The 27,799-nt window shown below is 37.0% G+C and overlaps 1 protein-coding gene across 1 annotated transcript; it reads left to right on the forward strand.

Annotated features, from left to right (window-relative positions):
- The first annotated feature begins 571 nt into the window (after positions 1–571).
- klhl2 (kelch-like family member 2) lies at positions 572–26,698 on the forward strand. The gene is made up of 15 exons (XM_084402287.1): positions 572–891; positions 1,594–1,719; positions 2,602–2,708; positions 3,579–3,700; positions 4,809–4,971; positions 5,079–5,188; positions 10,053–10,169; positions 10,262–10,411; positions 12,436–12,553; positions 13,406–13,603; positions 19,685–19,786; positions 21,635–21,763; positions 21,854–21,994; positions 22,109–22,252; positions 25,249–26,698. The coding sequence occupies exons 1-15, from the start codon at positions 875–877 to the stop codon at positions 25,275–25,277; spliced, it is 1,773 nt and encodes a 590-aa protein (XP_084258413.1). The 5' UTR covers positions 572–874; the 3' UTR covers positions 25,278–26,698.
- Positions 26,699–27,799: the final 1,101 nt, after the last annotated feature.

Genomic DNA, 27,799 nt, shown 5'->3' on the forward strand with positions numbered 1-27,799 from the left:
TGCTGTTCTTTTGAACTTTCTAATTATCAAAGAATCCTGAAAAAATATCACAGTTTCCACAAAAATATTAAGCAGCACAACGGTTTTCAGCATTGCTAATAATAAGAAATGTTTTAAAGCACCAGATTAGCATATTATAATGATTTCTGAAGGATCATGTGACACTGAAGACTGGAGTAACGATGCTGAAAACTCAGCTTTAGCATCACAGGAATTGCACTTTCAAATATATTTTAGATATTTTAGAAATTAGAAAAAATTTTTTTTATAATGTCAATATTTTACAATAGTACAGTTTTACTGTATTTTGTTGAGCCTTGTTGAGCATAATGGCTTCTTTCAAAACATTAAAAATCTTGCATTTTGGAACATTGGTGTACGTATATTAATGTTATGCCATTTTATATGAATTTTAACCACATAAAATAATTAGAAACACGATGTCATTTAAGACTTACTCGGACTCAAAACAGTCATGGTCTCAGAGATATTATTATCAATCGCACATTGAGGTCTTCCAGCAGTAGGCGCCGCTGTGGGGCCGCTCGTGCTTTTAGTGTTTCGCCGAAGGAGAGTGTCATTCTTTCCTTCACTCTTGTTTTTGTATGTGAGATATAGCGTCTCAGTCTCTGGATGTGTCCTGTCTTCACCCACACAACGGACCTGTCTGTCTCTCATTATCCGGACACGTCAGTCACACTGACACCATTTCTGAGGCCGATTTTCATTTGCGTTTGCGGAGCTGGACCCGCACACCGGGACTCAGTCCAGCCCGGTTCGGCTCGGTTCTGTGAACGGGACACGGCGGGGGTTTAAACGACAGAGCCCGAACAGAGATGGAGAGACGCAGACAGATGTGAACAGAACCAGCGCTATGGAGATACATCCACTGTAAGTGCTGTATGTGTGTGTGTGCGCGTGCATGCGTGTGCGTGTGTGTGTGTGTGTGAGTGTGTGTGAGTGAGTGAGTGTGTGTGTGTGTGTGTGAGAGAGAGAGAGAGAGAGAGAGAGAGAGAGAGAGAGAGTGTGTGTGTGTGTGTGTGTGTGTGTGTGTGTGTGTGTGTGAAAGAGAGAGAGAGAGGGAGAGGGAGCTGCATGTGTTCACACTACTGTAATGTCACTATAGAGTAAATCAGTTCAGCCATAACAAGATCACATGACATCTCTCTGTCTTTGTCCACACACCGAGAACACTCTTTCTCTCACATGTTTAGGAAGTGACACATTTGAAAATTGCCATATTATGGAAGCTTGTCTTAAAATAAAAATAAAAGAAGGTTAAAGAAGGTAACTTTTTATCTCACAATTTTGCCTTTTTTTCTCACAAGTCAGACTTTTTTTTTTCTGAGAAAAAATGTCAATTGAGGGATATAAACCTGCAATTATGAGGAAAAAATAAACAGAATTGTGAGATAAAAGTCCCAATGACCGTTTTTATGTTTTTGTTCTGTAGCTGAAGCAAGCAACCATACCAAATGGCCACTCTAAAGATTGTGTAATGTTACTGTGGTAGGTGATGAACCACTCAGTGTGTGTGTGTGTGTGTGTGTGTGTGTGTGTGTGTGTGTGTGTGTGTGTGTCTCTCTCTTTCAGATGCACTAAGCTTTGTCATCATAAAGCTGTGGAGCTGAAGGATGATGTGTGTGAGAAACAGAGTGCAGTCACCATCAATCCACGTCACATGAAGAAAGCCTTCAGGATCATGAACGAGCTCCGCAGGTGTGTGTGTGTGTGTGTGTGTGTGTGTGTGTGTGTGTGTGTGTGTGTGTGAGTGATACTGTTAGAAATCATGCAGTGCCTCTTCATAACATTGATTATACACAATGTTTATGTTTCTGCTCTTAATAGATAATTGACCTAAAAATTAAAATTCTTTCATCGCTTTCTTCTGTGGAACACAAAAGATGTTGGCAGAATGACAACCTCAGTCAAAGTTCACTTTTTTTTATTTAAGATTCAATGAACGTGAGTGGTGACTGAGGTTAACTGTTCTGCCTAACACCTCATTTGGTGTTGAATGGAAAAAAAGAAAGTCACACAAATTTGGAATGATATGAGTAAATTTTTAATGAGTTTTTCAGGTATGTGTATTAAAATGTTATTGCTGTAAACATTAAAACAGTTAATACAGTTGCATCAGATAGAACCAAAATATCAAACCAAGTGGCATTTATTTACAATATACAGTACTGTACAAATGTTTGGGGTCAGTAAGATTTTTTTTAAAGAAATTAATACTTGTTAATATTTAGTGATGCGTTAAATTAAACAAAATATAAAATAAAAGCAAAAATGCACACATTTTAAGTTAAATATATATATATTTTTTAGGTTAAATTCTTGAAAGTCTTAAAAACCCACATAGTGGCCTAAAAATGTTGAATTAGAGGGAACTTAATTCATATAACCTTTAAAAATCACCTTGACACTGCTTAAAAGTCTGGTTCTGAGGAACTTCCTCTATTTGCAGATGCCACAAGGTTTGATGTTTGTAATGTCAAATGCAACATCATTCAGAAATTTTGTCCAATTACTTTTTGGGGCCACTGTGTGAAGAATTGTAAAAATTGGTCTGTGTATGATATCTTTACCTTTCTGCAGTCAGAGTGTGCTGTGTGATGTAACTATTATTGCGGAGGATGTGGAGATCGCTGCTCATCGAGTCGTCTTAGCTGCTGGGAGTCCTTACTTCCATGCTATGTTTACAGGTGAGAACATACACTGTTTTTCAGTTTTAATTTCAAGTACTTTATTGGCATGATTGTGCTTAATATTGCCAAATCATCATACAAAATGACAAGAAAAATCAATTTACATTAACAACTATAAAGTAGCATTAACGGTGCTATGTAATAATAAAAATTATATATTCAGACATTATGACACATTCACACCAGTGGAACATCACATTAGGGCGAGTAGTCCATTAGACCACCAGCTGGCCATGCAGTCAGAGCTGCTGGAATATAGTCATCATAGTCAAAAAAAAAAAAAAAAAAAAAACCCTTACACACATGCTTATCTTATGCTGGATACATAAAAAAAAAAAAGGTAAATAGTAAATCTTTGCTCTCATGATGGGGAATCAAAATGACTCACTCAGGTTTTGTACTAATAAATGCACAAATAAATGGATCACTTTGCATGGCTTGTTACAGTGTATATTTCACTGTTAATTCATGCAATATTTGCTCATCTACCAATAATTGCCACTAAGGATGCAAAGTGTCTAGACATTTTTTATTTTTTATTGGTCATTTTTTTAACCAATTTGATGTGCCTTAAAAATCAAACATACAAACCACTATGACAGTCACGTATTTGAGGGCAGAGATTTAGTTAGATTTAGAGATCACCATATGCATAAAGTACAGGAGCCACTAACACAACGACACCAGTGCAAATAATGCAGTAAACAGTCATTTGGAGTTACATGCCATGGTGCATGCTGGGAACCGTATTCCTGCCTCCAGCACCCCAGCCATCACTTTTACCTCTAAGTTAAGATGGTACTTAAGGTACTTAACTTGGTTGTTTTTTTATATATATATGACATTTTTGAATATTTGTGTTTGTAGGAGAGATGACCGAGAGCCGCCAGAAGAAGGTTCGAATCAAAGAGATTGACGGCTGGACTCTGGGAATGCTGATTGACTATGTTTACACCGCTGAGATCCAAGTAACGGAGGAGAATGTGCAGGTAAGCGAGTGTGGGTGACTTTTCTTTTTTTTTTACATGCTATGAAAATATGACCTAAAAACACAGTTGACTGAATCTGTGTTCTTTTTATGTTTTGTTCTTTGGTATTACTCTGAGAGGATAGAAAATCACATCCAGGAAGTGTGCTGTGTGGGTGGGTGTCAGTAGCTTATGTGCCTGTGTCTGCACTGCACATTTGACTAGACGGAGGGTGTTAAAATGAGGCCGAATCTTTAAGGGAGGGACTCAAATGCAAACTTTGCTGCAGGGCTTAACAATAAGAATGTCCCGGCCGGGGCCAGTTGACGGTATCATAACTTGCCCAGTCTGGCATTTATCCTGTCAGTTCAGTTTGCACATGCATAAAGCTTCTTTTGAGCAAATAAAGGTGAATAAGAGTGAGGGGTATACATACAGGACACATTGTTGCATTAAAAACAGTCAGATGAATTGCAGCTTGGCCTACTTTAAATGGCGTGAGATGCTTAAAAAACAGCGAGACACAATGCAAAGATTTCACACACCCAACATAGGTTAGCAGGAGTGCATCCTGTGTGTATACAAGCGTTTCTTGACATTTGCAACCTATTTTTCTTATGTAATGTGACATATTTATTGATTTGATATTGATTGTTGATTATTAATTATTTTGTTAATATTTTTTTCATACAAAAATAAATCAATTAAAAAATAATAATAAAGTAAAAACAGTTGTTGTGCCTCAGTGCAAGTAAAGTTATTGCCAGGGCAAATAAAAAAAATCAAAAGGTAAATAGTAAATCTTTGCTCTCATGATGGGGAATCAAAATGACTCACTCAGGTTTTGTACTAATAAATGCACAAATAAATGGTTCACTTTGCATGGTTTGTTACAGTGTATATTTCACTGTTAATTCATGCAATATTTGCTCATCTAACAATAATTGCCACTAAGGATGCAAAGTGTCTAGAAAATAATGACCCAGAGATAAAAAACTAGGCATTTTTTTAACCAATTTGATGTGCCTTAAAAATCGAACATAGATTTTTCTATGTAGATCAAATTCTTGAAGCATTCTTGAGGTCATGTGTGTGGTATTTTCTGTGCGTGTATGTATGTGTGTTTTAGGTGCTCTTGCCTGCCGCTGGTCTGCTGCAGTTGCAAGAAGTTAAAAAGGCTTGCTGCGAGTTTCTCATAACTCAACTTCACCCAACTAACTGCCTCGGTATCCGCGCCTTTGCCGATTTGCACGCCTGCACGGAACTGCTCAATCTCGCCAACACGTATGCAGGTGTGTGTCCGTCCATCCATTAAAGAGAAAAGTACACGGTAGTCACAATAGTGTCAGTAACTCTGTTTAACAGTCTCAATCTCTCTCCCACTCACTGACACTCACAGAGCAGCACTTCTCAGAGGTCGTGCAGAGTGAGGAGTTTCTCAATCTGGGCATGGAGCAAGTCTGCAGCCTCATAGCAAGCGACAAACTGACCATTACATCTGAAGAAAAGGTAACGTCACGTTTGATGTGAGACTTGTATTCCTGCTAGTGATCTGTAACTATAGCAGCACACAGGTGATTTTATCATGCAGACTTTAGCAGCTCTGTTGCCATGGTAACGTGCCGCTGGTACAATAACACTATGGGAATAGCTGTAGCTGCTGGTGGTGAGAGCTTGTTTGTCGTCATGGAAACAAGAGTTGGAAGATGTAAGGCGTGGGCACCATGCTGTTTTTTTTTTTTTTTTTTACATGGTTAAACAGCTTCTTAAGACATAGTTGTGTTTTTATTAATTACAGCCTTTTTCCACCTGGTATTAACATTCATCTCGGATGATCCCATCACAAGCTGTCAACTATGACAGAATGCTGTTTACACCTGGCATTGACATGCATCTCTGAAATCTCTCCTGTGATTAGATTTTGAGGAGAACGTGTCTAATTTAGTGGCTACAAACTTTCAAATTTGACCAAATGCTTATTTCCGCAGAAAATAAACATATAATAGGAAATAATATCATACTGTGAAGCCCTGCAGACTCTAATGCCAGTGTCAGGGTCAATAAATATTTTAAAGTTTCCCTTTAGTCAATAATTGTATCCCTTAAAACTCATCTTTGACCACCAAAATTACATATTTATTCATTTTTTTCCTTGGAAAAAAATTCTTAATGCCTTAAAATAGCTTGAATGTAACTCTACCCTATTGCCTCATTTAGTATACGTGCTTCTATGAATATGCAAATTAGCGATAAGCGAAAAGAGATCCACTGGTTGACGATCAATGTTGACGTGATTAGTTACAAGGTAGTTTGTGACATTCAGAAACACCAGCGATTTCACTGCGTTTTTGAGACTGTCTTTTGTTCACTACTGCAGTTTTAAGGAGACAATACTCAGCAATGGTGTTGACTTGTGACTTTGCACATGGTTTGTCTTAAAGCATATTAAACACCACATAGACATATAAACAATATTAAAAGCATGATTTTCACCACAGGGGGACTTTAAAGGGCACCTATTATGCCCCTTTTCACAAGATGTAAAATAAGTCTCTGATGTCCCCTGAGTGTGTATTATACCCAATAGATAATTTTTACAGCATGTTTAAACTGTCACTTTTGGGGCTCAGAAAAACGCACCGTTTTAGTGTGTATGGTTTTAAATGCAAATGAGCTGCTGCTCCCGCACAGAGGGCGGAGCCTCACGAGCTCGCGCTCAGAGCCAGGACAATCTTATATGATAATATCGAAACAGAAACTCTCAGTAATGTTAGGTGTTCATTTCGACCCGCAGTCAAAATGTCTGCGATTAGTTTAATTACGATAATAACTTATCTTGCTTTTATCCACTATTAATACAAGCCTGCTGTAGCGGACCGTGTCCGAATGACGGCCAACAATATACTGATGAGTTCAATGAAGTTTATCACACAAAAGATGAAGTGTCAGTTTTACTCCAGAAAATCACTGTAAGAGCTGAATAAACACCGTATAAGAAGTGCGCATTAAAGTCTTATTCATAAACTCTCTCTCTCACTCCCTTTCATTATCATCAACATAGACAGCGAAGTACACAAAACACTCGTTACTACCAACAGTAAACAAATATATACCGTACACGCCTTTTCAGGGGGTGCTTAATAAACTGGCAAACTTTATATCCGTAAAATGACTCGATGAGCTGTCATAAAGTGTGTATTCTCACTTTAATTTCTACCGTGAACAGTAACGTTAGGCCTATCACTCCGGAGACTGTAAGCTGGATCACGAACACTTGGTACAGATCCATCCTCGAGTAACAACGAGAGTAAATGAAGATAGCAATGTTCATTCTTACAACCAACAACAAAACACCTCAATCATTTTAGAAGACATTCTTGTCTACAGCTGCTGACTGTGAACTGACGAAACAATGGCGGACTGTGTTTAGCTTACTCAGGGCGGGTCTACGCTAATACAGCGGTGTCAATCAACGGTTGTGGGCGGGGCTTGTGCAAAAGTACGTCGCATTGCCCCAAGTCTGAAAACGGCTTGTTCTGAGACAGTGCTTATGATTTATGGGGATTTAGAAAAAAAAGCACACATTTATGTTCAAATGCCATGTAAAAGTGAATTTTGCATAATAGGTGCCCTTTAAAATATTAGATTGTTTGATAAATAACCTTCTTGTCACAAAGCAAGATTAGTTCAGGTTATAAAATATCATATGATGTGACTCCCCAACAGGGTTATTATTATTAACTAAGCCTAAAACTACAACTAATTATTTATTTTTTGTTAATTTAAATAAATATGAAATAAAATAAAATAAAATACCTAATACAATCTATCTAATACAAATATTAGATGGAACAACTAAGTGAATATTAGAAATGTTGCCAGGTTAAAGCAATAAAATTACTAACTGACACTAAATAAAAACTCAAACTGAACTCAAACTGAAATAAAAATAAATGTAACATAAATAGTAATATCAAAAAGCAAAAATTATTAAAAATGACAAAAGCACCTGAAAAATGCAAATGAAAAGGGAAAACTATAATAGCATATAAATAATACTAAAATAACACTTGTGATGGAAAATTCTTAAATCTGACTATCTAAAATAAAACTGTTGCGTCTACTGTCGACACAGAGCGTCTACTAATCGACACTTAATAAATAAAACTGTTGCGTCTACTCATTGACACAGAGCGTCTACAATCGACACTTAATACCCTTTATACTCTAGCTCTTGCGTCTTCAATCGACAACTGGCTGAGTTTACTAACCTAACTTCTTTGCTGCGCAGCATAAAAACAAATGAGACAGACTTCAGTAAATGTCCCTCAGATGGTTTATTCAAAACGGCCGGGAGTTCTCGAGCAATACTCAGAGATTCTCGGCCCAACATAAAAATACAATAGGCTTTATAGGGTAAAGCCAGACATATCAAAATAGAATCATCATGACTAACATGTCATGCGCTATCAATATGATTGGTTGAATTGTTTAAAGCAAGCCCCCCCCCTTGTCATTACCCTTTGTTAGCTACATCAGCAAAATATATCTCAATCCTATACGTCGCCGTACATATGTATATCTTGTTAAATAAAAATTATATCGTTGTGGTGAATTTAATTGACTTTCGTCTTCTCCATAGGATAATGGGATACACCGTTTAAATCTGGGTGCAGCCAGTATTATTTCCTCTCCCCCTTTTTTTTTTTTTTTTTTCTGAACAATTTCTTAATAAAATTTCACACTTCTAACATCCTTCTCATAGATTTTTCAGATGTGGAAAATTTCAATTTCAATCATCAAAACAGAAAAACAACTAGAGATACGTTTCCTAATATTCCTTATTTTATATTTTCACATAGAACAGAACATTTTAATTTCACTCATCAAAAGGGAAAAAAGACTGAAGTCTGTCCTACCTTCCTAAGTTCTTTTTCTCTGCCCGTCTGAGATGGTCCCTCCGTCGATGTAGGATCTGCTTGCAAGTTTGGCAGAATTAAAAAAGAAATATAAGTTCCTCTTTTTATCAGAACTTATATCTTGTTGTCCGGAAGGCCCTCATCGACAGAGGGACGATCTCTTGAGCTCCTGGCAGCTCGCCAACTGTGATGGAAAATTCTTAAATCTGACTATCTAAAATAAAACTGTTGCGTCTACTGTCGACACAGAGCGTCTACTAATCGACACTTAATAAATAAAACTGTTGCGTCTACTCATCGACACAGAGCGTCTACAATCGACACTTAATACCCTTTATACTCTAGCTCTTGCGTCTTCAATCGACAACTGGCTGAGTTTACTAACCTAACTTCTTTGCTGCGCAGCATAAAAACAAATGAGACAGACTTCAGTAAATGTCCCTCAGATGGTTTATTCAAAACGGCCGGGAGTTCTCGAGCAATACTCAGAGATTCTCGGCCCAACATAAAAATACAATAGGCTTTATAGGGTAAAGCCAGACACATCAAAATAGAATCATCATGACTAACATGTCATGTGCTATCAATATGATTGGTTGAATTGTTTAAAGCAAGCCCCCCCTGTCATTACCCTTTGTTAGCTACATCAGCAAAATATCAAAAACATTGTAAGGGGTTAATATTTCAGTCAATCATTTCACAATACAGTCAAAATAAACAGAACATTGAGTCCTTTCTAAAAGTTCCATTCGACCCAGGTTACATTGAGTCAAAAGTTTGTTAGAAGGTTAGATCATATCGAAAGTTCGTCTGGTGGCTACATCCTAAATAAAAGGAAGTAAAAGTTATCCTGTTTTATTGTTAGATCTGGAATGGAAAGTTAGTCACCATCAGACATAGAAATGGGAAGTGTAATAAAAAGCTTATCATAAGATGAAAATCTAAGTTCAGATTTTCATGGTTAGTAACATAATTAATCTTATCTAATTAATTCTACTACACACTGCTCCCCAAAAACGTCATAAAATGTATGAATTTGTTGTGATTAAGATGTGTGCTCTCACATACATTAAAGGTGTAAGGAAATGTGTTATTACTTTTTACTTCATGGTTACACCATTTCACATTTTTGGAGTCATTTTATTTAAATTTTTATTGAAAATGTTAGTTTAAAAACACATTAAAACAAACAGGAATACAAAGAAAATGTTTGACTTGGCACGTTTTTAAGGTAGATTTTTTTTTTTTTTACATTTGAACTTTAAAGTTTTGAATGATTAGTGTTCACTTTTCAAATGTGATGTGATCATATGCATATCTGCATATGTGATTGCATTGATAGGATCTCAAAATGTTTTGGACCTTGTTTACATCTGTAATTTGTCCTGACCATTTGTGATTGAATCTCTTGAGACGAATATTAACTAATATCAACGTTCCTTGTGTGTTTATAGGTGTTTGAAGCGGTCATAGCGTGGGTCACGCATGATAAAGATGTGCGTCAGGAACACATGTCTCATCTGATGGAACATGTTCGCTTGCCCCTTCTTTCCAGAGAATACCTCGTACAGGTGTGTGTGTCTGTGTGTGCAAACGCATTAGTAAATGTGTGCTTTGATATTCTTTAGTGATGAATGTAATTCCATTTTGTGTGTGTGTGTAGAGGGTGGAAGAGGAAACTCTAGTAAAGAACAGCAGCGCCTGTAAAGACTACCTTATTGAAGCCATGAAGTACCATCTGCTGCCTGCCGAGCAGCGCTCCATGATGAAGACCATCCGGACCAGAGTGAGAACACCCATCAGCTACCCAAAGGTTTGTTAGGACAGTCTTGATTATGGTCATTTTGTACATTTTCATTGATATTAGCTGTAAAGAGCAGGAAGATATTGGATGAAGAGAAGGGAACATGATCTGCACATAATGCAAGCTGTATTTAAACTCTTGTCACACATCTTAGCATCTTAGAACAGGGGTCTTCAACGTTTTTCATGGCAAGGACCCTTTAGGCAATAGAGACATGAAGCAGGGACCGCCAATACAAAATGTGCCAAACAGGGCTACATATTAAGCATATGGCCTTCGAAATTAAAGGGTTAGTTCACCCAAAAATGAAAATTATGTCATTAATGACTCACCCTCATGTCGTTCCAAGCCCGTAAGAGCTCCGTTCATCTTCGGAACACAGTTTAAGATATTTTAGATTTAGTCCGAGAGCTTTCTGTCCCTCCATTGAAAATGTATGTACGGTATACTGTCCATGTCCAGAAAGCTAATAAAGACATCATCAAAGTAGTCCATGTGACATCAGTGGGTTAGTTAGAACTTTTTGAAGCATCGAAAATACATTTTGGTCCAAAATTAACAAAAACTACGACTTAATTCAGCATTGTATTCTCTTCAGGGTCTGTTGTCAATCCGCGTTCACGACTCCGCAGTGAACAAAGTCGTAGTTTTTGTTATTTTTGGACCAAAATGTATTTTCGATGCTTCAAAAAGTTCTAACTAACCCACTGATGTCACATGGACTACTTTGATGATGTCTTTATTAGCTTTCTGGACATGGACAGTATACCGTACATACATTTTCAATGGAGGGACAGAAAGCTCTCGGACTAAATCTAAAATATCTTAAACTGTGTTCCGAAGATGAACGGAGCTCTTACGGGCTTGGAACGACATGAGGGTGAGTCATTAATGACATAATTTTCATTTTTGGGTGAACTAACCCTTTAATAGAGACCAACCACATTAAGATAGTTATATTATTTTAAGACCGTAGATTAGAACTAAGCATGCTTTAATCACAATTATTTTAATCGATTTGCAGAGTCCTCATACATTCTAATTTTATTGTTATGTGGACAATTAAACATGTACCTGAACTTTAGATTCAAGTTTACAAAAAATTCATATTTTAATTTTAATGTCAGATGTTTTCAGCGGTTGTTATCGGGGAATAACATACCGCTGGATGGTGTGATTGACCAATCAGAATCAAGTATTCCACAAAGCCGTGTAATAATCCTCGATAACAGCCGCTAAAAACAGATAACACAGTCTCATCCGGGTTACTGAAGTCAGCAGCGATATACGCTTGCAGGGAACGTTTTTTCCTTGTGGAAGTTTTGTGTTTGGTGAGCTAATAAAATATAAAAACTAAAATAAAAAAGTATTGCGGACTCGCTCTCACTCGTTTCATAAAAACGCAGCTGCTGCCATTTTGTGACGATTGTTTTGTACACTGTTACAATAAGATAACAAACAGGTAAGATTTTTCTCAGATCAATATCTCTTATCCCCATAATTATTTATGTGATGAAATGCCGTGTAATAAGTGGTATGACTGTACCGTATCCCTTAAATGTCTGTCTAGTTTGAACTTGCCAATTGCTAGCAACTGCTCTCTCCGCGGAAGCTTCGCGTTCAAAGAGCTAATAAAAATGCTCATCTCAGATCAATATTTCATGTCTAATTATTTACTTATGTGGCAAGTAGCTGTGTAATAAGCGGGAAAATGTTCATCCAGCCGGTTGTTATCTCAGAATAAACCCCTTCAGACTGATGCAAGACCCCTACGCTTCAAGGTCCTGATCATCCTGTCGGGGTTATTCTGCGATAACTACCGGCTGGACGTACATTATCCCTTAATTACTTGATGGTTAACACTACATGATGTTTTTAAAGGCATTATATTTAAACTTTTATTGAAAATGTTATCATTTAAAAACCTTTAAACAACCATGAATGCAAAGATCATTTAAACTGGATAAACAAAGAAGTTGAGAACAGAAAGTTGAGTAAAGGGATCTGATTCTTTTCTCACATGTGTGTTAAAGGTGATGGTTGTAGTCGGTGGACAGGCCCCTAAAGCCATCCGCAGTGTGGAGTGCTATGATTTTGAGGAGGAGAGATGGTTCCAAGTGGCAGAATTACCCTCCAGACGATGTCGAGCAGGTGAGCAGCCACGCTCTTATCATTGACAATGACTGTGCAGGCACAAAAATGACTCACCGTGGTCTCACATTCAACAGCTGTCCTTTTTAAAACTTCCCTCCAGTACTGACTTGACCATTGTGTTGCTTACTGTAATTGCTTCGGTTCTAAAGGTAATTGACTGCATGTACTGAAAATAATGATAGAAACTCTTGGGTGAGTAAAATGCAATTTGCTGGGGAATCTGTCATGACATGGATCCTGCTAAAAATGCGGTGCTGTTGAAATGACCCTGGTTATGAGAATGATGTTTAGTTACTGTATACAGTATGTAAGTAATGGCAAGATCATTGGCGTTTTGGACACTTAATGTGGGTGAAAAATGAAAATGAAATTTCAAGTGTAGATTTACTGACTTGAGGCCCATTTTAGGTGGCATATATACCACAAAAAGTTTCTTTTTATGTGGCATAAATGTATTTACACAGAAAACATGAACTGAGGGGGTAAAAAACTATTGGGCTCAAATGTATGTATAGGCACTCAAGTCTCGATGACAAAACAAAAACATTAGAACATTTCCACCATTATTTTCCCAGGAAAAAATACACTAACATTTTGTGACAATAGAAACTACCATTCAAAAGTTTGGTGTTAACATTTTTTTTAATAGCTGCCTAATAATAGAGCAAGGATGCATTCAATTGATCAAAAGTGACTGTAGAAACATTTATAATGTCACTAAAGTTTTTTCTATTTCAAATAAATGCTGTTCTTCAAATTTTCTGTTCATCAAAGAATTTTCACTCACAGTCTTCACTCACCAGCTGTTATATATATTCACAAAAATGTATATTTTTTATTTATTTATAGGTGTGGTGTACGTGGGTGGTGTTGTGTATGCTGTCGGGGGTTTCAACGGGTCATTGCGTGTGAGGACGGTGGACGCGTACGACCCAGTAAAAGATGAGTGGTGTTGTGTCAGCAGTATGCAGGACCGGAGGTCAACACTAGGGTCCGCTGTCCTCAACGGACTGCTGTATGCTGTAGGGGGCTTTGATGGCAGCACAGGTAACACATGCAATATATTCATCTTGCGTCAAAAATGCTTTTACTATGTTGCCGCTGCATTTGTTTACGGCGGAGAAGTGCATTACTGTTATGCTATTTATGGTAGCAGTGCTTATTACTATGAAGATACTAATACTAATTGGGATCATAAGAGCAGGGTTTTAGAAATACTGAGGTCTATTGTATATATGTGCATTTTAAGATTTCTGGAGGGCAAAAATTGGATAACAACAGCTTTAACACCAAAACCATGTCTTTTCCAGTGGCGGCGCTAGGGCGGGGCTTGCCGGGGCTATAGCCCCGCCAGAAATTTGTATAGCGCCAGCACATTAAAAACCTAAATTAATAAATGTTTAGTGTGCTTATATGTATAAACAATGGTCTTGATGGGGGTAGGAGTCAATTAAGCCACGCTCAGGTACGGCGCGCATTAGCGAATAGGGATCATATTAAGCTCTTCATCAACAGCGATCATAATGGAGCGCTATTAAATATGAAGCAAAAGACCGCGGACTTCAGACACGTCTCAGAATGGCTCAGAAGATAACAACAGACGTATTGTCCTCTTGTAATCTGCTATTGGTGAGTAGCTACCTTGGTGGCTTAAGCTCCTGATTATTGTCGAAAGCCCCTGATCTTTTTGAAGATTCACTCACGTTATAAATGTCAAATAATATAGATTTGAATATAAATTATTGCACTTTGTTTGCCCTAGCCTAGTGGTGATGAACAAGAGAAAAGGTTGTTTTCGATGTAAATGCGTTAAACATTACGTCTTTGACCTTGGCGCGTTTTTCAGTTTCTCGCGCGAACGCCATGTCAAGATAAATGTTATTTTAAAACGTTTAAAAATATGTCTCGACACCCCACTCTTTTCCATTTTGCTGGCAAGCACAAAGTCTGTTCATTTTAATAGTATTCCGCTGCAGAACCACAGTGCCAGCAATTTCAGACCAGCAGCCACAGAACAGAAGTGAGGGGTGGAGCTTATGCACATCATTTCCTTTTAATAGATATGAGCTATTTTCACATGGATTTTAATATTTCACAACAATAATTTTAAATAAAGTCACTTTGTACAATGAGAACTGTTCAGAATTTCTCTACTTTGAAAAGTGCAAAAAAGAAAATACTTACTGTGCAAGCTCTGGCGGCGTGTCTTGGACGGTGAGAACGGCGAGGAGAGTTGAAGTCAGGTCAACTTTATGGTAATAAGCTATGACGCGGTTCGGCGGCAACCAATCAGAATGTAGAAGTCCTCCGCCTGAGAGGATTCCAGAGAACGCAATCCTGTAAACATTGGTTCTGACCATATTAGTTCCTCTTGGCTTGGAGAATATCATGCACCCACACCGATCTGCAACGTCTTCTCCTCAGGTAGAGCAATGCCACACCAAACGCAACAACTTGCTCATCCATAGTGTTGTGAGTTTGATCAAAAAAAAAAGCTGTGCAACACTATTTATAGGCAACATTTTCGCACTAGAATGCTTGTTTTTCAGCGGGAATGCATTTCATTTGCTCAAAACAACACCGATTTTGACCAATTGCATTAAGGCTACAACCAGGAAAGTTATTGTAATGTAAACCGCACACAAATCAATGTTAATTAAAGACCAAGTCTAGTAAACGTCCTATAAACTGCATGTTGAAATTAGACTCGGTGTGAACATACAGTTATGAGTAGGGATGCACGATACATCGGTCACCATATCTGAATCGGACGATATATGTTCATTTTTCATGTTATTGTTATCGGCAAATACCAGCAATGCAGGTTTGATAGGTGGCGCCCAGCCAAATCTCGCGAGAATCACAACTTGCTTTACGGCACGACGTTACATACATCAACAACATATGAAGCAGCCTCTATGGAAGACACTAGCACGCATTTCAATAACTCTATTTCTGTCATGACAACTCTCTGAGAGATTGACATGGTAATGGATATTGGCAATGTTAATGTATTTGGTCTTGGCGGAATAGATCTGCTACACTTCTGCAGCTGCAGAGCAAGTACAGAGACTTGCAGTCAAAACATTCACAGACATGGTGCTGAAGCACATGTAACATACATGAAATAATCCCCGTAGCAGATCTATACAGGTGGAGCTGGGGAAGGTGGGGAGTTTCTGAAGCGCGCTGCAGACTGCTAACAGCAACACTACTGGTATTTGTTTGAATGTTGGGCCGAAGCTCATTGGCCGCTAATGCAACAGCAACCAATCAGCTGCGCTATGTAGATGACCAAATGAGTTAAGGACCTATCAGCCTGCGCCATCTAGAGTTTCATGCCAGAACTACAGTGCTATGCATAAGTTTAGACACCCATGCTAAAGTTGACTAAAAAGAGGAATAAAAAATCATCTTTTGGAAATTGAACTTAATTCCTTAATTAAAATTTTTTGGAAAAATCCAACCTTTAAAGACACCAATTTTCTTTGCCAATCTCTAGGTATGGTGAAGGCTATGTGATGATGTGGGGCTATTTTAATTCCAAAGGCCAAGGGAACTTTATCAGGATGCATAGTATCCTGGATCCATGAAGTAACTGGCCTTTAAAAGTAAAAATCTGCCTGCCTCTATGGGAATTTAACATAGGGGTGTCCAGACTTATGCACCCTGTATTTTAAGGAAGAACATTTATTTATTTACGATACATTATTCATTCACAAAGAAAATTGGTGTCCTTAAAGGTTGGATTATTCCTCATTTTTTTAATTAAGGCATTAAGTTCAATTTCCAAAAGATGATTTTTTTATTCCTCTTTTTAGTCAACTTTAGCATGGGTGTCTAAACTTATGCATAGCACTGTAAGTAGTAAGACACACTTCTGTCCTGTGGCTGCTGGTCTAAAACTGCTGGATCTGCGGTTCTGCAGCTGGATATATCTCGTTCATTTAGCTCACTGCAGTTTTAAAGCCCTCAATATCTTTTCCGGCCAGTAGTTGGGACTGTCAGCTGGAAGGTTTCAATAAACCGTTATTGATTCAAAGAGCTGATAAGGTAATAACAAAGATGAAAATTTATAACGTGCTTAATCTGAAGCACTGTTAAACTGTGCACACTTTACAATGTGACCTTGTAAATATAGTTTTAAGGTAAAATGGAAAATAAAATAAATGTAATGCAATACATGCAAGATGTTGAAGTTAGCACCCCCCCCAAGAAAAAAAAAATCCTGGTCTTTTTCATTTTTGTTTGTCAGTGAAAACAGTAAACGCATAGTCATGAAAAAGTTCATGAAAACCAACATATTGATTTGGAATGAAAAGTTTGAATGGGTAAATAATTAATAACAGAATTGTCATTTTTAGGTGAACTATCCCTTTAAATATTGAAGTATCAATATACAAAGGTTCCAGACAATTGGGGATTTCTTGTCAAAAGAGAAAATTAAAGGAATAGGTAAAGAAATTGAGTTTATTGAAAAGTAGAGCATCTGTTTTCAAACTTTTTGAATCCTTTTTTTTTTTTGGCTAAATGACTGTCTAAACACAACCTATACACACTCAGATTTTCCATGTTTTAGTGTAGGTCAGAGGATGATAAGTGAAGTTACTGAAAGGCTATCCAAGCCTTTTTGTGGAAAGTCTAACACAATAGGCTATGTGCACAAGCGTCGCGACGAACTTCCGGTATTGTCAGAAGTTGGCATATCAGTTTCCGGTTTACGACTGTCTTCATCGGCATCCGCTATAAACAAACAAGATGAGTGCTGCTGTTGTACGAAATAAAGAGATATAATGTGCGTGACACATCTAAGTTTCTAAGAACTGTAGGTGGATCTAACGGCCGTTTCACACATCTCCGTGTGCAGTGTGTGTGCGGTGCAGGAGCAGCACGCGCTATATGCTTCCCATTATGATGCGTTTGCAGTGAATAACTGATTCACGGCAGTACCACAAACACTTACTATTTTTATTTAAAATCCAGAAGTTACGTTGCAACTTTTATTTAAAAAAAGTTTTGTCAGCATTGCGATTCTCTTTGTACACACATACACTCTTTAGTGGACGCATGCACGTTTAAGCACAATTTAAACAACGTTGGGCTATTATTCCATGCATTACTTATTAAGCAAGTGGCCAAATATTTAACTGTAAATTGACAAAAACAGCCGACTCTCATGCCTTTTCTTTTCCATTTAAATTTTATTAAAATAAATCTTGCATGTCACAAAGAACTTGTTTTTCCACCTCCACGAATGAGACGTGTGTTGTTCATATGTCGCCTTGTTGAAGTAAATTGTCGTATGTCATAATTTCGGCTTTTAATGTCATAGTTATGACTTAATGTCATGATTTCTGCTTAGTATGTCAATTTCAACTGCATTATTATGAATATGCAAGTCAAAGTTTTGACTTTTCATCTCATAATTGTGGATTAGTATCATATCGTCTTTTTATGTCATATTTTTATTGATGTTTTTTTATGTGGTGAAAATGGGCTTTCATACTAGACGGTTAAGGGTCGTCACAAAATTTTTTAAAATCGTGCAGCAGTTAATCGCATCAGAATAAAAGTTTGTGTTAATATATGTGTGTGTACTGTGTATAATTATTTTGTATATATAAATACACACATGCATGTATGCATGCGTTCCCCTGAGAACTTTGCATGCGTTCGCTCGTAATAGAATGCAAAGGTTTTGTGAGCGAAATTGAAGCTCAAATGGCTGTTAGCGACTTTAAGCAGAGCAAAGTGGCACACAGCAGTGCTTATACGTACCCATGCTAACAGGTTAGAGCTTTCACACTGCACGCGGTTGCAGTCCGTCGATCCGTTCCAGGTGCGGCAAATATACAGCATACAGCAGTGCAGAGATCGTTTCCGCACCGAGTCTATTTTTGCTGTGCTGCAAACGCTGAATTAAAGTGACAGCGCATGTTTCGTGGTCAAAATGAACAAAGATTGACCTGAAAATGTAGTAATTTCACCATGAATGGGTTTAATTAAATAAAATGTAAAAATCTCACCATAAATGCATTTATATAGGCCTTATTTTTCACAGTCATCTCTTTACTTTTAGAGGACCGGGGTAAAGCAAGGTAAACTACAATTTACTTCAACAAGGCGACATATTGAACAACACACGTCTCATTCGTGGAGGTGGAAAACAAGTTCTTTGTGACATGCAAGATTTATTTTATTAAAATTTAAATGGAAAAGAAAGGCATGAGAGTCGGCTGTTTTTGTCAATATACAGTAAAATATTTGGCCACTTGCTTGAGCAACTTAATATAAGTAATGCATGGAATAATAGCCCCACGTAACGTTGTTTAAATTGTGCTTAAACGTGCATGCATCCATTAAAGAGTGTATACCCTATGTGTGCTCCTGCACCGCGCGCGCACACACACAGCACACGGAGTGTGAAACGGCCGTTAGATCCACCTGCAGTTCTTAGAAACTTAGATGTGTCACGCACATTATATCTCTTTATTTCGTACAACAGCAGCACTCATCTTGTTTGTTTATAGCGGATGCCGATGAAGACAGCCGTAAACCGGAAACTGATATGCCAACTTCTGACAATACCGGAAGTTCGTCGCGACGCTTGTGCACATAGCCCATTAATAAAATTTAATCACAATATGCATAATCTTGCCTATGCTGAAAGCAGCTCTGGTTGTGTTGCTTCCATTAGTGTATATTACTGTCGGTCATTTAACATTTTTATCGTAATACAGTTAAATACACTGTAATAATCAAATATTTGAGCTACTTACATCTCACTTTCTGACCGCTCGGCTTCTGTAAAAAAGTAACAGTAAGGCCCACCTTTTTTTAATTTGATAGGCCATCTCAGTCGTTTTTACATTGAGCACTGTCACACCGCTAATCTATCAACACAGGTGAGAAAGTCAGTTTAAAGTTGGGCAATATCTTTGCAGTATCAAATTATTATTAGGTATAGTGCAGTTATTATTAGTAAATTAGTTCACAACTTTTGATACACCTCAGAAAGAGTACAGAGGTCTGGACCTCAAAGGTGGGTACGGCCATGATTGGGATGATGAACATGAACTGTATTCCTACATCTGTGACCATTACGATGATGAAAATGTTGGTTTGCAGGTTTAGCAACTGTAGAGGCATATAACGCTAAGGCCAATGAGTGGTTCCACGTCAATCCCATGAACACGCGGCGTAGCAGTGTTGGAGTCGGCGTTGTTGGAGGTTAGTGACGTTAGTTATCTGTATATTAGATGTACATTGCTGTTATTTATTGTTTGGCGTTTGGAGGTTAAGAAGAGGGCCTGAACAAGGGGTCTTTAACCTTTTGAGACCAGGGACACATCACATTACAAAATGTATACAAAGTTGCCTGACATGGAATTGTATATTACCATATTAATGTATTTGCACATTTTGTTTTGATGCTGCTTAGTGCTTACATTGTAATGCCAATAAAATAATAATAATATATAATAAATACATTTATAATAATAATCATTAATAATGTTCAGAATCATATACACTACCAAAAGCTTTGGGTCAGTACGATTTTTTTTAAATAATCGTTAATTTTATTCAGAAAGTTAGCATTAAATTGATAAATGTGACAGTAAATCTTTTACTTAATTGCAAAAAAAAAAAAAAAAAAATATTTTAAACTTTATATTCATCGAAGTATACTGAAAAAAGAAATCACGGTTTCCACAAAAACATTAAGCAGCGCAACGGAAGGATCATGTGACCCTGATGCAGTAATGGCTGCTGAAAATTCAGCTTTGCCACCACAGGAATAAATTGCATTTTAAAATATATTTAAATAAAAAAGTTATTTTAAATAATACGATTTCGCAATATTACTGTTTCACTGTATTTTTGATCAAATAAATGCTTTCAAAAACATAATAGTGTATTATACATTACTAATGTTTTATTTAATACATATAATTTTACATAATACATTTTAATTTGGGATTGATAATGAAACATTTCGCAAAACTTTAGCTTTATAATTTTAACTTGATATTGTGTTTTTGTGCAACACATATTTATGTCACACATATCCTCCTGGGGCCCAGGAATAGACTTTTGTCCACTGTAATGGACATTATATTTTAGTGAATTTCTCTGACATCATACATGTCACATGTCACAACCTGGGTGTGCTTTTCAGAGATACCAAATGTTTGGAGGTTTCACCATGAAAACAACTTCTCCTTGGTCTTTAAAAATGTCTGACATTAATTTAGTGATCAAAAGTAGGAAATATGATAATATATTGTAATTATAATTTAATTCGGACTACTTTAATAAACCATACATCTCAGGAAAATGTTATGGGGTTTCAAATAAAACAATGACTTTCTGTTACAGAACAGGGCATTGATTTGATCCACTGTAGAGGACATCAGGGCTTAAATCATGTTTATCAGGCATTTTGGGAGACACAACAAGTGAATATGGAAATAAATTATACATCAATATTCCTATGAAATATTAGATATTGTTATTAAAATGTTGCTAATTATTATTACTCCAATTATTACACTTTTTTATTTTTTTTATTAAATGTTGCTGCAAGAACACATTAATGTGCAAATTAGAGACAGTGTATAGATATATTGCATTGAATGGGAATATTCATTTATGGCCATTTTACCCAAATATTGCATAAAGTAAAATGGTGTATCAGTTCATTCCATTATATCTTTCATAACATAGTTGAGAATCATCTTTATACAAATTTTGGTTAAAAAAAATTCCCAAAATGTATTGGTGACTGAAGAAAAAATCCCATTGTTTTTGCCTACACATATATTTTCATGTCATTTTATTTTTTAAACAACTTAGTCCTGGTGTCCACTACAGAGGACATAGCATAACATATGAATAAAATATTATTTTTCAAAATTTTTATTTGACCATTTGTTTCTTATGCTCTAAACTATGTGATGACGAGAAAAAAACTAAATTTAAAAAACTTTTTTTTCAATGATATGTCTCAAGAAATGTGTTTAATATCGCACAGCTGATTTGACCTGATGAAAATGATTTCAAACGGTCTCTTTTTAGGTTTGCTTTATGCAGTCGGAGGGTATGACGGAGCAACACGTCAGTGTTTGAGTACTGTTGAGGCCTATAACCCCAACACCAATGAATGGTCTTACAGAGCAGAGATGGGAACCCGTCGTAGTGGTGCAGGTAACAGCCAAACATGCTCCCACGCATTCCTTCACAAATGCTGCCTATCAACATGTATCTGTGTAAACCAGGAATGTTTGTGTTGGACAGGTGTAGGTGTGTTAAAAGGTCTACTGTATGCAGTAGGAGGACACGACGGCCCCTTGGTTAGAAAGAGCTGTGAGGTGTATGACCCCGCCACTAACACATGGAGACAGGTGGCTGATATGAACATGTGCCGCAGGAACGCAGGTGAGTTGGTCAAATGGTTGGTCATACTTGCTGAACAGCACAACATACATCACTGTGCCAGCTAAAACAAAAACATTTCTAGCTGTGATGTTTCAATCATTTTGTGTGTTCTAGGTGTGTGTGCCGTGAATAACCTGCTGTATGTGATTGGTGGTGATGATGGTTCGTGCAACCTGGCTTCAGTGGAGTTCTACAATCCAAACACTGATAAATGGACACTACTGCCCACCTGCATGAGCACAGGACGCAGCTACGCAGGTCAGAAAAAGAGACTGTTCAAAATGCCATTCTACTTAAACAGTTTTTCATTATTATACACGGCCCGGTCCAAAAAAAAGTTGCTGTTGGGATTTAAATAGGCAAATGCTTAAAGCCTGGGACACTTCAAGCCGACTTCAAAAAACTAGCGTCGACGAAAACCGCCGTTGTTTTCGACCTCGTGTCGGTTGTGTCTGGACCAAAAAGCTGGGCTTGAACACCCAGCACAGACTACAGCCGAATGCAAACTAGCATGTGTTCTGCGCCTGCGTGTGAGGAATTAACTGTCTATATCAGCAGGGACCAATAGTCTATATTCGTCATTCAAAAGGAGAAACCAAAACAAGGATATCAGGGTTTTTCCTGGGTCAAAATTGGTCTTCAGTGGCCGATAGACACGGTCATCCTTTCTTGCCCTCTTTAAAAAAAAAAAAAAAAAAAAAACCTGTGATTTTACCACTGGATTTCATAGCTTTGGAAGATAAAATCCTTCTTTGCTAGACCTGATAATTATCTTGGTATATAATCATATCAATATCAAAAAGTAGAACTAAAAAGTTTATTTTAACTAATAGTCAAATTTTCTACCATATACAATTAAAATAAAATTAGCAGCTAGACTACAACAACTTGCTTTGCACTTTTTTTCTGGTTTCACCTCACTCCAGTCTAAACTAAATAATTTTTTTGGTAATCTTTCTACACATTGTCATATAAATAACCTGAAAATACTGTATTTTATTAAGGTTAAATCTTGCTTACCACTCTTACTAAAACAAAATGGGGTAAGCACACTTACATTCTCATTTTATGAGGTGTTCTGAGTAAATTATTTGTTTGTAACACTTAACAATATGGTTTGATTTGTTAACATTAGTTAATGTATTAGGCTAACTAACATGAACCCGCCCTCCTCTTCACTCTTGCAAAACTCAGTGAGTGAAAGAATGGTGCCAAAACTGTAAGCGCAGCTAAAAGAAAGACAAATAGGGTTATTTCGGAAACTTTTTTGCCCCATGTACACAAGTCATTCAGACATTTGCACAGCTAATTTTTTACACAAAGGTTGGTTTTACACGATCAATCTGTTTTGCAGTTCCTGACTCTGTTGTTTTCGCTTGCAAATTGCTGTTCACAGGCTTGCAATACTTTTGGCCGTATTTGTGCGCAAAAAAACGTGCCAAAAGTGTAAGCGCGGAAAAATGGAAGTCAGAGGAATACAGGTCCTATTTATTTTGCGTTAGCTTCACAATACATGCATTACTCTTACGAATAACAGTAAAGATATTTACAGATATTTTTTTCTTACACTTGAAAGGTGATTTATACCTTTGCAAATCTTCTCTTGCGCATGCAAATTTAATTTACGCTTGCAATCTTATGTACACTTTCACAAATCTTACCCTGTGCGTGCGATTCTTTATGGCATCATATTACCTTCATAGCTCAGGTTGTTATGAATAGATTCGTGTTTTTGAAATGCTCGGGTAGGATAATATAACATTATTAGATCAGCCTTCTGTGTGTGCCGTGTTGACTTGCTTTCTTTCATCACTTTTGCTTTAATTCACGTGTACTGACTCGTTCACTAAACTGAACATCCAATCAGAGTTCCCATTAATAAGAATAATTTTCACACATGAATTGGCACCTCTGAGTCATTTAAGTCTTTGGGATGTGCTGGATGTCCATCAATTTTTTTGGCATTGTATTGACAATGCAAGAGTCAAGCACTCTGTAAAGTCTCCTTCAACACATCCCAAAGACTTTCAATGAATTTAAGGTCTGGACTCAGAGGTGCCAATTCATTCATGCTCGCTCACAACCATTCTTTCATCTGAGCCCGATGAACATGGATGTTTAAGCAATGAAAAGCTACACACTGCATCAATTAGGGTTAGAAGAACTTTTGCCAAAAACATTTAACATGGACCTTTTTTTTGTCAGGCCATTTTTTTTTTTTTTACACATTTATTCAAACGTTTGAAGTCAGTAATATTTTTCTAGTACTTGTAGTCAGCAAGGATGCATTAATTCAATCAAAAGTGACAGTAAAGACATTTTTAATTGTACTAAAGATTTCTATTTTATGTTGTTTGGAACTTTCAAGTAATAGAAGAATCCTGAAAGAAAGTATCACTGTTTCCACAAAAATATTTCAATGTTGATAATAAGAAATGTTTCTCGAACAGCAAATCATCATATTAGAATGATTTCTAAAGGATCATATGACACTGAAAACTAGATGCATCTCAGGAATAAATTACATTTTAAAAACCAGTTATTTTAAGTTGTAATATTTCACAATATTTCTGTTTTTACTGTAGATTTGATCAAATACGTGCAGCAGCAAAAAACTGCTCTACTTACAAAACACCTGAATGGTTTAATAGACTTTTTTACAATTTTCTATCCTCATCAGCCATGGGAAAGCTAGTGTTACCGTCTAAGAAAAGGATCATACTGTGTTTAATTGAAATTATTTGATGAAATCGGTCAAAATTGAGCAGATACCTGAGGCCCCCACTAGAGACCAGAAGAGAGCACAGAATGAGAAAGGGCCCCATCTAGTGGTAATTTGTGTATTTGTACCACGTATGACCTGGTGTTCAAAAGTCACAAATGTTTAATTGTTCTGCATGTAAATTAATAGTGATAGACCCGTCTGCCAAGCTAATATTTGGCCATTTTGTAATTATCAGTATCAGCCGAATAAAACTATTATTATATAATCTATAACAATGCATGACAAATAATTTGTTTACATTTTTTTTTTTTTTTTTTTTTTATGTTAGATAATATATAAAAATTAAAAAAATGCATTAATATAAATTAATTGTATTAATATAATTAATTTATGAAGTCATTTTATAGTATAATAATTAATTTCCCACACCCAGTTTCATGTGATTATTATTAATGATTGCTGTATTAGTCCTCTTTTAGAATGACTGTACTGATCCGCTGTGTGTGTGTGTGTGTGTGTGTGTGTGTAGGTGTGACCGTCATTGATAAGCCTCTCTGAGCAGCTGTGGAGTTGTTGAACACTGGAGCTGACGCTGACGTACAGCAGAGGATTCGCTCACACTGAAGCTCTTACGATGGCTGAAGCTTCATCCTGGAACTGCTTCACCATGGACATGGCCTGGAGAATACTGCTCTCTCTCTCTCTCTCTCTCTCTCTCTCTCTCTCTCTCTCTCTCTCTCTCTCTCTCTCTCTCTCTCTCTCTCTCTCTCTCTCTCTCTCTCTCTCTCTCTCTCTCTCTCTCTCTCTCTCTCACACATTCACACACTCATTCAGATACTTAACTACAAGCATTCTCACACTACCTCTTTTTGTCTCTAGCTATACACTTACACACTCTTTATCTCTCTTTCTTTTCTTTCTGTTTCTCTTGTTTGAGAGTAGTCAGTGATGAAGTTTATTGCACTTTGAGGAGCCCTGAAGAAGCAGGACCGAAACACAATGTTGCTAACCTCTGACAAAAGACTGGTGCAAAAAATTTGACCAGCGCGTCTGCGGCATCATCAAAAACGTTCCTGCGTTTGAGCCGAGGGAATGGCCAGAGATTTTTGCTGCTTGATCTCTTGATCTGAAGGAACCCATTGATGGTTTTTGCTTATTCGAATAAAGTTTGAGGGTAAATGTGTCTAGTTTAGGACCAGCACTTTGTTGCCTCTTGGAAGGTTGTTTATGAAGTCACTGGACTTTAAACATCTTCATTATGAAGGTTGGTTGAAGAGGATGATGATGATGATGATGATTCTTGTTTTATGGTTAGAGCTGAAACTTTTGCTTGCCTGTATGCAAGAAGGGTCTCTACTGAAGATGAACAAACTTTTACATTTTGCAATTTGTTTGCCAAACAACATTTGAAGTCTTAAAGTTTGAACCGTCTGTTGTTGTTTTTTCTTTTAATGCCTTTTTTTTTTTCTTCTTGTGGTCCGGTTGTTCGAGAATTGCGATCTTTGACATATTCGAAACGTTAACCTGAACGCTTCGGCATGCACGATACTGTGGACTGATGCTGGTTGCTTGGGTATTAAACCGCTTTGCATGGTTCTAAATACTGATGTTTGTGTGCCATTCTTAAACCACTGCTGTACTCACCAACCAACGTGACGTGCTCTCTGTACTAGCGGTATTGAACGCTGAAGAAGTATAAAGGTACAATTTCTTTCTTTCTTTCTTTCTCTCTTTTTGTTCTCTTGTTTCCTTCTTTGTTTTCTGTAACTTTAATGCTTTTCTCTGTTCTGCTCTTGCTGTTTAGTATTTAACTCTTTAACTACTGTCACCAAGCCTATTAATGAATATATATATATACAATTGTGTATTATTAATTATCAGTCAAAAGGAATGTTGTGTTCTTGAAGTTTCATAACTTGTTTTATATCATTAATAATAAACATGCTTCTAGTAAAAACACCTAACATGATTTTTTGTGTGTGTGTGTAAGCATAGGCGTCGATTTCGGGGGGGACGGGGGGGACGCGTACCCCCCAGATTTCGTCATGAGTCATTTTGTACCCACCACTTTTAACTTCCGTCCATATTAATTTGACTTTTTGACCGTTTTCAGTGGTTGTGAGGAGCAATATGAGAGAGAAATTTGGTAATCATTGTCTGACCCAACAAAAAAAACATTATAATATTCATTTTATTTTATTTTCCGTGTTCGCATTTATGAGGGAAAAAACAACGTGTCAGTTCTCGGTTACGGACGTGAATCATACGGTGACGCATTGCTGCCACATACATATTATTTTTTCACCTCAATTATGTCTACTAACGAGATCTTATGTCGTTTTAAAATAACGATGCATTTTAATTGTTTATTAATGATCTAGTCTTTTCTAAATCAGTGTAGGCTGCCTGCATACATATCTCCACATCTCCGCTGTAATGTAGTCTAGATGCGCCTTTCATACGGACAGGATTACATTATCAGATGGTAGCTACCGTATTTGCTTTCGATTGGATTTTTTTTCGTTGGTGGACATTTTTTTTAGTAACTTTATAGTTATATTTCTCATGTCTGTGAGGCTTGTCTATACACTGTTTGTCAGTTCATTTTTGAGGCGCGCTCCAATTCACAGAGATAATGAAAGCGTTCCCTGTTCGTTTTCTTTTATTTTACAAAGGCACACCGTTTTCTTGTTGTTGTGAGTTTACACAAATAAAAGTAGTTGCGACTGATGTATTATTATATTCTGTATGACCAGAAATGGAGTATTTTAAGTTGTTTCCACTGTTGATAGGAAAATGCGAGTGATGGCACCGGCGCCTCCATCCATGTCATAGTGCGCGCTCCACACTCCGCACAAACACTTGGATATGCGCTTCATAATAGCAAACATTTATCTAGGTTAACGTTAGAGCGAGCGGCCATGCCAGACTGATAATCATCTTCATGTTTAACTAATCAAATTCTGTTGCATTTTTATTGCGGCAGTTTGAAAAGGGCGGCTGAAACACTTAGCCTATTCAGATAAACGCCCAACGCTGGTGTTTTTCTTTAAACAAATTCGTTTAGGCTTTAAAATAAA

Source organism: Rutilus rutilus (assembly GCF_951802725.1).
Source record: "Rutilus rutilus genome assembly, chromosome: 2".
Classification (NCBI taxonomy): Eukaryota; Metazoa; Chordata; class Actinopteri; order Cypriniformes; family Leuciscidae; genus Rutilus; species Rutilus rutilus.